Below are 14,992 nucleotides of genomic sequence, written 5' to 3' on the forward strand. Positions count from 1 at the left end.
CTTAGCCTTCTGCCTTTTTTCATGGTAGCACTTGAAGATGAGATACCTAGGGATCACTTGGGGCTGGAAGTTAATAGATGATCTGGGAGAATAAGTAACATTTTACTTCTCTAGGAAGTCTGGTTTTAAAACCTGCTGGGTAATTGGAAGTGTGTTTAAAGAATAAACACTTTCTTCATCCTGTTACTTTTCTGTTTTTTAAATATAAAATAGATTTTATTGCCATATTATTAAAGTTGGCTCTTAAAGTTTGTATCTTTCAGCTCGTAACTGTACTTCATGTTCTGATGTTTAGCTTGGTAAGGTTACCTTTTTGAGAGCATGGTTTTGTGTGAAATATTTTTTATTGTGGGCTTCTAAAATCAGGAGGTTATAATCTATAACACTTACTTTCTTACCACCTCTTATCTGTAATCAGGCCTCTCTCCCATTCTGCTGGAGCCCACTTTTTCATTCCTTTATCAACAAATATTTATTGCCTATCATATGCTATTTTGCCAATCAGTGTCATGCCAAATATTGGAATACAGTAATAAATCAGAAACTCATACCCACAGTGAGCTTACAGTAGAGGGGAAGAGGAAAGGACTGGAGGGAAGGAGAGACTAGTTTGAAGACAGTTTTAATAATCCCGGCAAAAGGCAACATGGCCGGCATGAGCAAGGTAACCGTGGCAATGGAGTGAAGGAGGCCTATTTGAGAGAGAGTAAAGAGGTAGCAGTAAAGAGACTTGGTGATGACTTGGGTATGAGGGAGGAGGGGAGGTAAGGATTTTTTGCTGGGGCAAGCATTACCATTTACTGATGTAGAGAACATGAAGAAGTAGATTTGGGGAAGAATATGATGAGTTCCATTTAAGTCATATTAAGTTAGCGGTCTACAGCTCAGGGGAGTAATCTGGCCAAGGGATATTTGTGTGAGTTGATAGCAGGTAGATAATTGAAGATTAGGGGCAAATGAGCTCAGCTAGAGAGAGTATGAGGGGGTTGAGAAGAGTTTACCGCATTTAAGGAACAGGCTGAGGATGAGGTTCCTGAGAAGGAATAACTGGAGAGGTGGCAGGAAAGCAGAAGAGTGGAGGGTTGTGGAGCCAGTGGAAGACAGTGTTTCAAGGAGGCACGAGTGGGCAGTAGAAACAAGTGCTGCGGCTATTTGATTAGAGGCCAAAGTGGGTTTCTTGGATGGAGCAAAATAATTATTTGGGACTTTTAGCAACAGCTGTTTTAGTAGAGTCCCAGGGGTGAAAACCTGTTTGCAGTGAGAAGGAAGAGGCAGTACAGACAGTTCTGTTGGCTCTCTTTCTAGCCTTGGCTTCCCTAGCATTATAGAGTACTAATATCACTTTGGCCTCTCTTCTAAAATACTTTCCCTGTTTTCTAACGCCCCTAAAAAGGGACAGTCTCCAGAACTGTGTCCTTTGTTCTCTTATCTTTGAACTTCAGTTTCCTTGTCTATAAAATGGCGATAAAGTAGTACCTTCCTTATAGGGCTGTCCTAAGGATGAAATGAGATAATCCAAGTAAAGTACTTAACACAGTGCTTGGCATGTTGTGAGTAATTAGGAAAGAGTGGCTGTTATGAGCATAGTTCTCCTTTTTGTTGCTGTCATGATTTCATTGTCATTGTCACTGATACTTCATTTCAGTCTTACTTTCTTAGGGATCTCCTCCATTATGACAGGTAGCTAACTACCTGCCCCTTGTAGAAGAAGGACCCCAGATCATCATCATTTCATCCCAGACTTCTGCTTATATTGCCATCCTGCATTGCTCATTCTTTTACTCATGAACTCGTTTGCCCTCAAAATTTGACTGTTTTCTCCATTCTGGACATTGGTCCATGTGTTGTAGGAGAGATGTGTTTACAAAGAACCATAAAATAGGGATTCTGCCTACACTTTCTGGCCCAGGAGGCCATGCATACCTGTTTTGTCACTTCTCTCAGTTCATTGTAATAGTTTGTTTGGAGGGACTGTAGAATCACAGAGGAAAGAGAGAATTGGTTCTTACTCTGTGGATTAGGCCTCTTTTGGTTATAAGTGCCAGGAATTGAAATCACCTAACTTAATCAAAGAGGGGCTTTTTATTAGAATGATACAGAATTATTATTATGGAATATAAGCAGGACTTTACTAATCAAGCTGTAAGAAGGAGAGAGATGCAGCTGGGCCTTAGGAACATCCAGAGTATCTATTATCTACTTTCCTTCCCTCTAGATGGTAAATGTTAAAGATACAGGAATTAATTCATTGTTACTTTTAATTTGCTTTTTTTTAAGCGTTACATTCATATATATTTTTGTATGTAGCTCTCACAGTCAATTTCTGAGGAACCTGAAATTTGGAGAAGTCTATGATGTCTTGAAAGTCCCATGTCTATTTAATAGAGAGCTGGTATTCAAGTCCAGGTTTCTAACTGGTATTTATACCACATTGCCATCTAGGATTAATATTTTCTTTCACTAACTGTGATACTGCATTGAGTATTACTACATACTGTTTTGTGGCTTTAGAAATAACTTGTGAGAGAGGGGTATGTGTGTTATTTTTTTCTGAAGGGTAGAAATTGCAATTAATTGAAATTAAAATCTCTAAAGTTCTTGGGCCTTTACTAATTCAATTCAGCTTAAGGAATCATGAGGTAATTTAATGATCTTGCCTGCTCTTTTGTCTTTTTTAGATCAGTGGTGAAAACCTTTATCCTAGCAGTATGTAAGCAACTGAGCTAGCTGCAACATAATGTTTTATTTCTTTTATTTAATATTTTCTGTTGGGAGTTGGGCAGGGAATGATTTCAATGGGGCATTGTGTTTTCATCCTTAGTGTGTCTGCAGCTAAAGGCAAACAACTCTTTCTCAATCTTGTGGGCAGTCAGAGAGTGTATATAAATATTAACAACATATTTCAGTTTATTTCTGGTAGCTTTAAATTGAGACAAGCTAGTGCAGATTTACATCCTGTTTATGTGAATGATTCCTAATCTCTTTTATTCTTTGCTGCATCAGAGGAGCGTCGTCTTCCTTTCTCCTTTTCTTTTTAAAGGAGTGTACGTGCTGGTGAGGGACAACATATGATTGACTTTGGTTTCTTTTTCCTTATTAGTCATTCACTGCTTATCCCACTACTGAGTTCCACTCAATGATCCACTGAAACCCTTCTTGTCAAGGTCACTGGGGACCTTAAGTTGTAAATTTCTCTCTCTTAGCCTTACCATAGCCTTTGACTCTGCTGGTATTCTCTTCTCTTTGGTCCTCTGCAATGTTCCCTGGCTTCCTTCTTCCTCTCTAGTTACTTTCTAACCATCTTTTTAATGATACTCTTTCCTGGAGTGTTGGTCCTGGACCTCACTTGCTTTTCTTATTCTGCATATTATCCCCGAGTGATCTCATCTCCTCAAATATTTATCACATTTAAAATTTCCAGTATCATTCTCTCTGCTGAGCTCCAGACTTGCATATCTGACTCCCTAAGGATATAACACCTTAAACTTAACATATCCAGATAAAAACCCAGCATCTCTCCTTCTACTAGATTTCCTTTTTTTTTTTTTTTTTTTTTTTTTGAGACGGAGTTTCGCTCTTATTGCCCAGGCTGGAGTGCAATGGCGCAATTTGGCTCACCCAACCTTCGCCTGCCGGGTTCAAGCGATTCTTCTGCCTCAGCCTCCCGAGTAGCTGGGATTACAGGCATGCGCCACGACGCCCAGCTAATTTTGTACTTTTAGTAGAGATGGGGTTTCTCCATGTTGGTCAGGCTCCCGACCTCAGGTGATCCGCCACCTCGGCCTCCCGAAGTGCTGGGATTACAGGCGTGAGCCACCGTGCCTGGCCTCCTTCCAGATTTCTAATTTCACTTTAATTCTCTCTCCCCCCCGCCCACCCTCCCCCCCAAAAGCATAAACCAAAGAGTATCTGAGACAGGTCTCAATCAGTTTAGGAAGTTTATTTTGCCAAGGTTAAAGACGCAGCCATGACATAGCCTCAGGTCCTTACGAAATGTGCCCAAGGTGGTCAGGGCACAGCTAGTTTTTTAATTTTAATTTTAATTTTTATATTTTTATTTTATACATTTTAGGGAGGCATGAGACATCAACCAGTATGTGTAAAATATACATTGGTTTCGTCCGGAAAGGTGGGGCAAGTCAAGCGAGGAGGGGCTTCTGGGTCATAGATAGATAGAGACAAACAGTTGCATTCTTTTGAGTTTCTGATTAGCCTTTCCAAAGGAAGCAATCAGATACAAATTAATCTCAGTGACCAGAGAGATGACGCTAAGTTCTGTCTGTTCTTTGTCCATGAGGAATTTCCGTGTGGACAAAATGTGAGGGAGGTATGTAGCTTTTTAAAAAAATCTTGGTAGCTATTTTTTTAAGGACTAGAATGGGAGGCAGGTTTGCACTAAGCAGTTCCCAGCTTGACTTTTCCCTTTGGCTTAGTGATTTTGGGGTCGCAAGATTTATTTTCCTTTCACACAGGAAAGGTAACCATTCTCCTCAGTGTTGCTCAAGCCAGAAATTTAGACGAAGGAAACTTGAACCTTTCCCTGTCTTTAGAATTGTACCATTACCTCAGCTAGTTCTGTGCATTTTCTAATTCAATTTTTCCAGCAGTGTTGTGAGTCTCTTAGAACAGTTATTAATTAATACTTTCACTTTGCAGACGGGGACACTTGGAGAAGCTGGGAGAATTTTTTTCATAATGAAAGATGTAGGAAGTGTCAGTGCTGGTAAAGAATGGAAATCTATTGTTTCTTACATGTTACTTAAGAAGGAGAAAGAAAAAACCAAGTGAACTAAAAGAGAAAAGTTGATGTCCTCCTGGTAGTAAGAATGTAAAGGAATCAGCTTTCACAACACCTCGCTTTTTGAGATGCCAGGTTTCATTTTTCACTGTTTTATGTATTTCCTCTTCAGTGCTAGAGAGGTGTTGGATCTTCACTCTCCCCACTCAGAGCCATAGCTGCTGTTCTTTTAACAGCTAATTGAGGTATAATTCACTGCTGCACGATTCACCTATTGAAAGTATACAATTCATTGGTTTTTAGTACATTCATAGAGTTTTGCAACCGTCACCACTATCTGGTTCCAGCACGTTTATGTCCTCCCTAAAACAAATCCCGTATACTTATCAGTCAGTTCCCACCCACCCCCAGCCTAAGTAACCACTAATATATTTTGTGTCTCTATAAATTTGCCTATCCTGAATATTTTATATAACTATAATCATATAGTATATGGTCTTCTGTGACCTTTTTTCACTTACCATAGTAATTTCAAGGTTAATTCCAGTTGTACCATGTATTAGTACTTCATTCCTTTTTGTGGCCAAATAATATTCTATTGTATGAATATACCGCATTTTATCCATTTATCAGTTGATGGATATTTGGATTGTTTCCACCTTTGGGTTGTTGCGCATAACACTGCTAAGGACATTTGTGTACAAGGTTTTGTGTGCACGTATGTTTTCATTTCTCTTGGGCATATAGCTAGGAATGGAATCACTGGCTCCATATGGTAACTATGTTTAATGTCTTGAGGAACTGCCAAACTGTTTTCCAAAGCGGCTGCACCATTTTACATTCCCACTGGCACTGTTTGAGAGTTCCAATTTCTCTGCATCCTTACTGATACTTTTTATTGCTTTTGTTTTTGATTGTAACCATCCTAGTGGACCGAAATTCTAGCTCATTGTGATTTTGATTTGCATATCTCTGATGGCTAAAGATGTTAAGCATCTTTTTGTTTGCTTATTGGCCATTCATATATTTTCTTTGGAGCAATGGATATTTAAATCCTTTGTCCATTTTTAAGTTCAGTTGTCTTTTTATTATGAGTGTAAGATTTTAGATTTGTCTTTTATCAGATTAATGATTTACAAATATTTTCTCTCATTTTGTGTATTGCCTTTTTACTTTCTTGATGATATCATTTGAAGCACAAACATTTTAAATTTTGGTGTCAGGGCTGTGGGTTTTATGAAATAATGTGACACCGTTGTGCTTCAGTAAGGCGGAAGAGAGCTTTCCTCTCGTTAAAATGGCTGGAGGTCTCAAAAAAGGTAGAGCTGCAAGTTCCTAGCTACTATTACACCTCCTTTCCTTCCTCCCTGTGTAGCCTGTCCTGTGGCTATGATGGCCACACTATAGGAACAGGCCTGTTTTGGCTTTGAGCCTCCAGGAGTGGCAGAAACTGGAACTGTGTCAGCATTTTATTAAGAGATTGCTATTTCCAAGATGTTAATAGATACTGTGAATCTCATCTTACACCTCTATTCTCTACTGGGTTTTTTTTTCTCTAAATGTAGCGCTGTTCCTGGCTGCTGAGCAGCTCTTGTCCTTGACTGACAGGCAAGGTATGCAGTTGTGGCACTCATTGGCCCTGGAGATAACCAGATAACAGCACTCCTAACAAGAGGAGCCACTTTTCTGTTAAAACTTTGCTGCTGGTTCACAATCCTGTATCTAGAACTTCATGCCATTGGGGCATTAGACACCAGTGTGCCTCAGGCATCTGAATGTCATGGATCAATATGGTTTCAAACCATATTTTGAATACCCCAATATTTACCTTAACATACATTAAGTTTTAATTTTCTCCGGTAAGGACATTTGGCAACATAACTGCCATTCATGGCAGAAAATAAGATTTTCCTATCAAGAGAGTACAAAAGATATAATGTTAAATAAATTTACCTTTGTGAAGAGTCAATATATTATTCATACTTTGCTATCCACCACTCAAAAACATATTACAGTCTGTAGATTCATATTTGAGAACTACAGTCTTACATACCTAGGATAAATCTTTGTTGGAAAAGGAGAACCTTCACTTAATCAGGTATTTACTGATTAAGTTACTGATCTGTATGATGCCAGATACCAGTTTTATACCGATTATTTCCCTGCACCACATTAAGTGTTTCAGTTGGTATGTTTAGACACGTTTCTGTATTTTGTATGTATCTTTGCTAATATTTGAGTAGTTCTTCAGTAACACAGATGAGAAAGAAGAATTATTTTAGATATATATGAGTATAAATATGAATTTGACCTTTAAGGATTAAAAAGAATCATCAATCAAAAGGTAGAATGGCTTCTATTTATAAATACAATGTGTAACTTCTGGATTATATATGTATAGTCTAGGCTGGGAGTACTACATAAATTCTATTGATTTTGTCTCATCTGAATTACAATGTCAAATAGATACTAGGGTTTTACCATAAGATAGTTATGGGCTGTCTCATTGTCACATTAATTACAATAATTAGGCAGTAAAGAAGCCATAGGAATAGATAATATGTTGTACGTTTGGATGAGATTGTAGTTATAACCCCTTATTTATGGTAATAAAACCTTGTTAATTGACACTGCTGACAAGCTCTTTTGCTTTCCTTTTCAACTTTCCAAGTTGGTTTATCAGTCTATTTAGGAATTACAAGCTGAGAGCCACAAAATATACAATAAAGCTCACATTGCAAGATTTTCTGTACTTGTTCATGCTATACACATTAAATTCATTCAGCAGTATTTGCTAATTATTGTTCTAAGTGCTCTTAAGTATTCAGAGATGTATAAAGCAGTGCCTACTCTGAAAGATTAATAATGGAGAAGTGAGGTAAAGTATCTATATATAAAGAAATATGACTGACATTTATTGAGCAGCATATGTGAGGCTCATGTGATAAGTTCCTTAAAAGCAGACAAAAGAGTATACAAGTTCAGAGGAAGAAAAGATGATTCCAGGCCTGTGTGATCATTGAAACTATAAGTCTCAGTGGTAGAGGAATTACTTCGCATCTATGCCATAAATCTTTGAGCTATCTATTCTAGAGCTGTAGTGAAAGGTAGGTGGCTAAATGTACTGACATGGAAATCAACTTTTGTTCTAGGCTTAGCTGCACTGCAACCTTATTTTGTGTCCTTGAGTATATAAAATTGATGTAATAATATGTGTCCAGCATATCTCACTGTGATGAATGAGATAATGTGGATGCCTGAGCTTCTCCCTGTGGTGAAAGTCAGATTGCTTGGCAGGTGTATGTTTTTTTTTTTCAGGCAACTCAGGCTGTACATTTGGATGGTAGTAAGCATAGCTTTCCATGACTAAATGGATTAATATCCTTATCAAAGTGTCTAATTTATTGCTAGGGAATAGCATATTCTGTGTAACATCTGAGCTGTTGTCTGAAAAAATTACATGAATTCCTTGGAGAAGCTGCCTGTATGAATACATAGTAGTAGTATTGTAATCCGTGAACTATGTTAAAAAGGCAACGTATGTTTATTGAGATGCTATTGCTGGTTTAGGGGCTTTACAATTGGTTTTAAAATTCTTACATCATTTACATGTTATAGCAGAGGAAACTGAGGCTTAGATAAGTTTTTGGAAGTTGCTTAGATAATACAGTTGTTTGAATTCACATCTGCTGAAATCGAACGTTAATGCTGTTTACATTGTAGAATGCTACTTTAGTTTGATGTTTTTCTTGCAGGTCACTGTAAGCCATTTATCTGCGTGTACGTATGTGTAAATGTTATTTATTTGTTTATGCCACTAGGTTGCTTCTAGAACTGCTGGAGTTACTGTTTGACAAGTTTAATGCTGTAGCCGCTGCACACTCTGTGGTCCTGGGATACCTGCAGGACACTGTAGTGACTCCACTGACTCAGCAGGAAGATATCAAACTGTATGATATGGCAGATGTATGGGTGAAGATCCAAGATGTTCTACAGGTAAGAGCCTTTTACAAAGGGTGTCATCTTGATTCAGAGTAACAGTTTAGAATAACAACAACAACAGCAACAACAAGCCACCTAAAACATTATCTTAAGAGTCATAAACAGGGTGAGAGAAAGTAATGCTTGCATTTGAATGTGATGTTGCTGATGGCATTAACTTCTACCATCTTCAAAAAACTTTTTAACGGGCTGTGTGCAGTGGCTCATTCCTGTAATCCCAGTACTTTGGGAGGCCAAGGCGGGTGGATCACCTGAGGTCAGGAGTCTGAGACCAGTCTGGCCAACATGGTGAAACCTTGTCTCTACTAAAAATACAAAAATTAGCTGGGCATGGTGGCGGGTGCCTGTAATCTCAGTTACTCGGGAGGCTGAGGCAGGAGAGTTGCTTGAACTCGGGAGGCAGAGTTTGCAGTGAGCCATTGCACCACTGCACTCCAGCCTGGGTAACAGAGTGAGACTCCGTCTAAACAAAAAAAACCTTTTAACAGACTTCTTTTTTTTTTGGCAGACTTTAAAAATAGAAGCATATTCTCAATATGTATAGTGTCTGGCTTTCTGTTGTAGTATACTTTACTTAACTGGAATTAGTCATATATTAAGGTAAAAAACATTAAAATATTCTTAAGCATTATTTTATAAACATGTACATAGCTAAATTTTGTTGACTATTTCCTTACAGTCAACTTTTGCATATATTGGGTTACATGACAGAACAAGAGCTTATTTTGAGAGATGAGAATAGATCTGTGAGGTATAAATGTATCACTTTGCTTGATTTGTTGAAGATTAGAGGAATAATATTATTCTTTGGTATGATGCTGCTGAAATGATATTTAGAAATTGTATTATACTTTTTCTCCATGTGTGAGCAAAATATATTTGATTTAGCCAGATGGAAATTAGAAATATAATTAAGAGTTAGCTGAAGCAAGCTTTGACATAACTAAATAGAAGTAACTTAGTTAGATAGTTTCTGCTAATATGAAAAAAATTAAGTATACGTGGGGGATTGGAAAATGGAACTGTGTAGGAATGAAATTACTTGCATGGCAAATAAGAGTCTTTGCAGAAAAAAGTAAATCATGAATGTAAATTATAGTCATTTTTTAGAATGTAGACATGCTCTTGGTGGATTGAATGATTGATTCCTGGTTTTTCATTCATTAGACAACTTTTGGTACAGTGTATATGCTTTACTGGTGGTTCAGTAGAAATAATATTGGTTGAAACTTTTTACTGCTTTGTCAATTGCCATGCCTGTAGTACATGCTTGGTGAATATTTTTGTATTGAATAAAATATCTTTATGGGTTGGAGGCTGGTTATTTAACATTTTGCATGTTGATATGTTTATCCGTCTTATGTAAATAATGTGTGCCTTTCGTATCCATGTTTAAGTATGAAATAATAGATTCTAAAGCTAGATAAAAAATAATTAGAAATAGGGACTTCTGTTTCTCATCTTGATGAAGTTACCTTTTGCTGTAAGCAACTTAGGTAGTCAGCACAGTCAACTGAGAAAAAAGAACACACTAGGTGAGCTTTACCTTCACCCCTGCATCTTCCTTGTGAATACTTTCCAAACTATTAGCCCTTTGGTCAGATATGAAGCTGTGTACACCACAAGGCTTGGCAGGAAACAACTACTGTGGGACTGTGAGCTGAATGAAGATTTCAGAAGTTGGAAACTTCTCAGCAGTGTTGGAGCTCAGACCAGCCAGTGTGGGGAAAGCTTGCTGAACATACTGTGCTTTCAGCTGTGACCTCAGAAAGGTCACACCTTATGAGTAGGGCTATTCTAGGAGTAGAAGACAGGCTACTGTAGATCTCATACAGCAAAGCCCCAAACCAAGCCTCTATTTTATCATCTTGATCCACCTGTAAATTTATTGTCTGATAGAACAAAACTCTCTCTAAAGTAAGACAACATAATTCAGTTTCTCAATAACAAAGCACCCGCAATGTCTAGCATAGAATTATTATGCTTGTTAAAAAGCAGGAAAATGTGACTCTTAACCAGAGTGAAAAAGTTGATAGAAATAAATATCTAAAATGAAAAATCCAACAGGGAGTGGTGGCTCACGCCTGTAATCTCAGCACTTTGGGAGGCTGAGGTAGGTGGATCATTTGAGGGCAGGAGTTCAAGACCAGCCTGACCAAAATGGTGAAACCCTGTCTCTACTAAAAATACAAAAAAATTAGCTGGGCGTGGTGGCAGGCACCTGTAATCCCAGCTACTCAGGAAGCTGAGGCAGCAGAATTGCTTGAACCCAGGAGGTGGAGGTTGCAGTGAGCCAAGATTGTGCCTCTGCACTGCAGCCTGGGTGACAGTGTGAGACTCAATCTCAAATAAATAAATAAATAAATAAATAAATAAATAAATAAATAAATAAAATGAAAAATTCACCAGATGGATTTAGCTGCAGATAACATACTGTGGAAGAAAGGATCAGTGAATTTGAGGATAGATCAATGTAAACCATCCAAATCAAAGCACAGAGAAAAAATAGACAAAAGGAAAATGAACAAAGCTATAATATCTTCAAGGATATTATGCAGCTTAACAATTATGTGGTTTACAGGTACAGAAGGAGAGAGGACAGAGAGATTGGGGTAGAAAAATATCAGGAGAAATGGTGACCAAAAAGTTTTGAAATTTGTTGAGAAACATAAACCCACAGATGCAAGAAACGTAACAAATCCCAAGCAAGATAAACACAAAGAAAATCAACACATACGCACATTATGAAAACCAAAGAAAAGATTCTTAAAAATAGCCAGAGGAAGAAAGACACATTGCCTACAAGCAAACAGTGATAAAAATTATCAGTGACATCTCATCAGAAACAATGCAAGCCAGAAGTCAATGTATGTCAATCTAAGAATGTTGAAAAGAAACAAAAATTGTCAATCTAGAATTTTGTATTACCGAAAATATTCTTTAAAATGAAGCTGAAATAGAGACATTTTCAAATGAACTAAAACTTAAAGAATTTGTCACCACTAGACTTTCACTTAAAGAAATGTTATAGAAAGTTTTTCAGCCACGCGCGGTGGCTCATGCCTGTAATCCCAGCACTTTGGGAACCTGAGGCGGGTGGATCACGAGGTCAGGAGTTCAAGACCAGCCTGGCCAAGATGGTGAAACCCTGTCTCTATGAAAAATACAAAAAAATTAACTGGGTGTGGTGTCTGGCGCCTGTAATCCCAGCTACTCCGGAAGCTGAGGCAGAGAATTGCTTGAACTGGGGAGGTGGAGGTTGTAGTGAGCTGTGATCGCGCCACTGCACTACAGCCTGGGCGGCAGAGTGAGACTCCATCTCAAAAAAAAAAAAAGAGTTTTTCAGGCTGAAGGAAAATAATACCAGATGGTAACTTAGATCTACAGAAAAAAAAGTAAATAGGGCCAGAAATGGTGAATATGTGGACAAAAAAAAAAAAAAAATGCTTTTCCCCCCCACATTTCTTGATTTATTTTTATTTAAAGAATTTTTAAAATTTCTAAGTCAAAAACAATCATAGTGTATGTGGAAGGCAATATATGACAATAATTACACAAAAGATGGGAGTAGGGTAAATGATACTATGCTGTTGTGAATTTCTTATATAATTCATGAAGAGGTATAATGTTTAGGGTAGCCTATGAAAAGTTAAGGATGCATATTTCAATCCCTAGAGCAAACATTAAAATTCTAAGATAGATACATAGCTAAGAAGCCAGTTGAGGGGATAAAATTGAACAGTGAATAAATATTTGATTAATCCAGAAGAAAGGAAAGGAGGAAGAAGAACAAGGAAGAAAGAAACGATAAAAAACAAAGATAGGATGAATAGAACCCAAAAGCAAGATGATAGACTTAGCACCAACCATATCAATAATTACATTAGACATAAATCGACCAGATACTCCAGTTGAAAGACAGAGATCATACTGGATTTAAAAAAAACCAAGACCCAACCATGCTGTTTCAAGAGATGCATTTTATGATATTTTATTACTTTAAAAATTTTTAAATAATTTTAAAATTGTAGAAAAGTTGTGAGAATAAGAATAGTACAAAGAGCCATATACCTCTTTATTTGGATTCAGCTGTTCTTAACGTTTTACCACTTTTTTCCTGTTTTCTCTGTGTATATATGGACACACACATGCATTTTTCTTTGAAAAATGGGCAGCAAGTTATCTACTCTGCTGTCTATATTCTTGTTTTGTTAACTGACCCAGTAATGTTCTATATAGCAGTATTTTTGCCCCTCCAGTAGAGAAACCAGTTTAGAATCAGGTGTTTCATTTAGTTGTCTTTAAACTTGAACATTTATAGTCTTTTTTTTCTCTTTTCTGATAGTGGCACTTTTGAAAAATATGTATCTCTCCCCTTTTAATACAAGTTTGTCATTTTGGGTTTAAAAGATACACTTTAAACATAAAATTAAACGTATGAGAATGGAAAGAGATAACCATGAAATACTAATAAAAATAGCTAGTATTACACAAATACATCAGACATTTTTAGAATATATAAATGTAATTATTTGTATTATACTACGATGACATTTAGAGCTTGAATACATCAAGGCCTAGATAGTATGTTATGGACTATGCAATTTTACTTATGGCAAGGTCATAAAATACTTTGTGAATAAGTTTTTATGACCCCCCCCATCTTTGGCTTTTACTTATGTTCTGAACTGAAAACAATTATTAAATCTATTAGGATCCTATTTAGAATACTACCATGAGGAATTAGTTATGATAATAAACAAAGTAAGATATCATGTCTTCCCTAACTCTGCTTACTTTGTAATTGTCAGATGTATATAATTCCTGTACGGCTGAAAACGAAACCCATTATTTCATAATAAAGATGATTGTAATGAACTAAGCAACTTTAAATTCCATCAGTTATTAACAGGTGAAATTTACAGATTAAAAATAGGTTTTTCTGGCATATTAAATGAGTTATACGTTTCATACATGTAGTTTCAAATGAGTGATTTGGCCACATGTTCTCACTCATAGGTGGGAATTGAACAATGAGAACACTTGTTCACAGGAAGGGGAACATCACACACCAGAGCCTGTTGTGGGGTGGGGGGATGGGGGAGGGATAGCATTAGGAGATATACCTAATGTAAATGACGAGTTAATGGGTGCAGCACACCAACATGTCACATGTATACATATGTAACAAACCTGCACGTTGTGCACATGTACCCTAGAACTTAAAGTATAATAAAAATAAAATAAAATAAAATAAAATGAGTGATTTGGGGATTCTGTCTTTAAGTTACGGAATGAGTTGTTTAAACAGCTTTATTGAAATATAATTTACATGCTATAAAGTTTACCTATTTAAAGTATAGATTTCAGTGGTTTTTTAATTATATTTATGGAGTTGTACAACCATCACAATCATATCATTTTAGAACATTTTCATCTATGCCAAAAGAAACCTTGTATCTATTAGCAGTCACTCCTCATATTCCACTCCCTTTACCTCTAGGCCTAGCCTGTTAGGTACTGATCTACTTTTTGGAAATGACTTATTTTTATCATAGATCTATGATCTTTATTTTTTTATTTTTCTAAAATATGGGTCCTTGGAAATTTTATAGTTTAAGAGAAAGTAGACAAGATGAATTTAAGACACTAAAAGAGGTATCAATTATGTGTTATATCTCTCAGAAACTTGTAGTCTCCACATTAATTATACACTTGGCAGTGCTGTTGCTGTTCCACGTTAATGCATACATGTACCAATGGCATAAGCTATTTGACAGAGAAAGAACATAGAACTGAAACCGTTCTAATGAAAGGTGAGAGGTCTGACATAGAAATAACATTTTATTTCGTGTATTTTGTTTAATTGCTCTGAAGCCAAGATATGGCAGTGTTCTTTGCATTTTTGCTTGCTTTCTCTTTCTGCACTTTTCTTCGCCTCTTAACTATCTACTTTTCTGCCCTTATCTTTTTTCTTAAGCATGTTGTGGAAGAATGGCCTTAGTCATGACTTGAGTTAATCTGTTGATTGTTTCTTAACTATCTGTTCTACTCATCTTTATTATTGCCCTATAAATTTGAGCATAGAGCATTTTTGAATAAGAGGTTCATATAAATATTTTAATTTGTAATTGCTATGCAATAAAAATTGTTATATAACTTTTAAATTATTTTTAGATTTCCATGTTTTCTAGTTCTCTCAGAATTCTTTCAGGTTATACAGTACTGAGTAATATTAAGCTATATACCCAT

The 14,992-nt window shown here is 36.7% G+C and overlaps 1 protein-coding gene across 2 annotated transcripts in view; it reads left to right on the forward strand.

Annotated features, from left to right (window-relative positions):
* The window catches only part of EXOC4 (exocyst complex component 4), an 806,860-nt gene that overhangs the window by 112,673 nt on the left and 679,195 nt on the right, over positions 1-14,992 (forward strand). For both annotated transcript variants that reach the window (XM_001139207.7, XM_063815016.1), the window contains exon 7: positions 8,560-8,734. In XM_001139207.7, coding sequence (XP_001139207.1) covers positions 8,560-8,734 — 175 coding nt within the window. The remainder of the gene's footprint in view (positions 1-8,559; positions 8,735-14,992) is intronic.

The sequence above is a fragment of the Pan troglodytes genome, chromosome 6, assembly GCF_028858775.2.
Source record: "Pan troglodytes isolate AG18354 chromosome 6, NHGRI_mPanTro3-v2.0_pri, whole genome shotgun sequence".
NCBI classification, from domain to species: Eukaryota; Metazoa; Chordata; class Mammalia; order Primates; family Hominidae; genus Pan; species Pan troglodytes.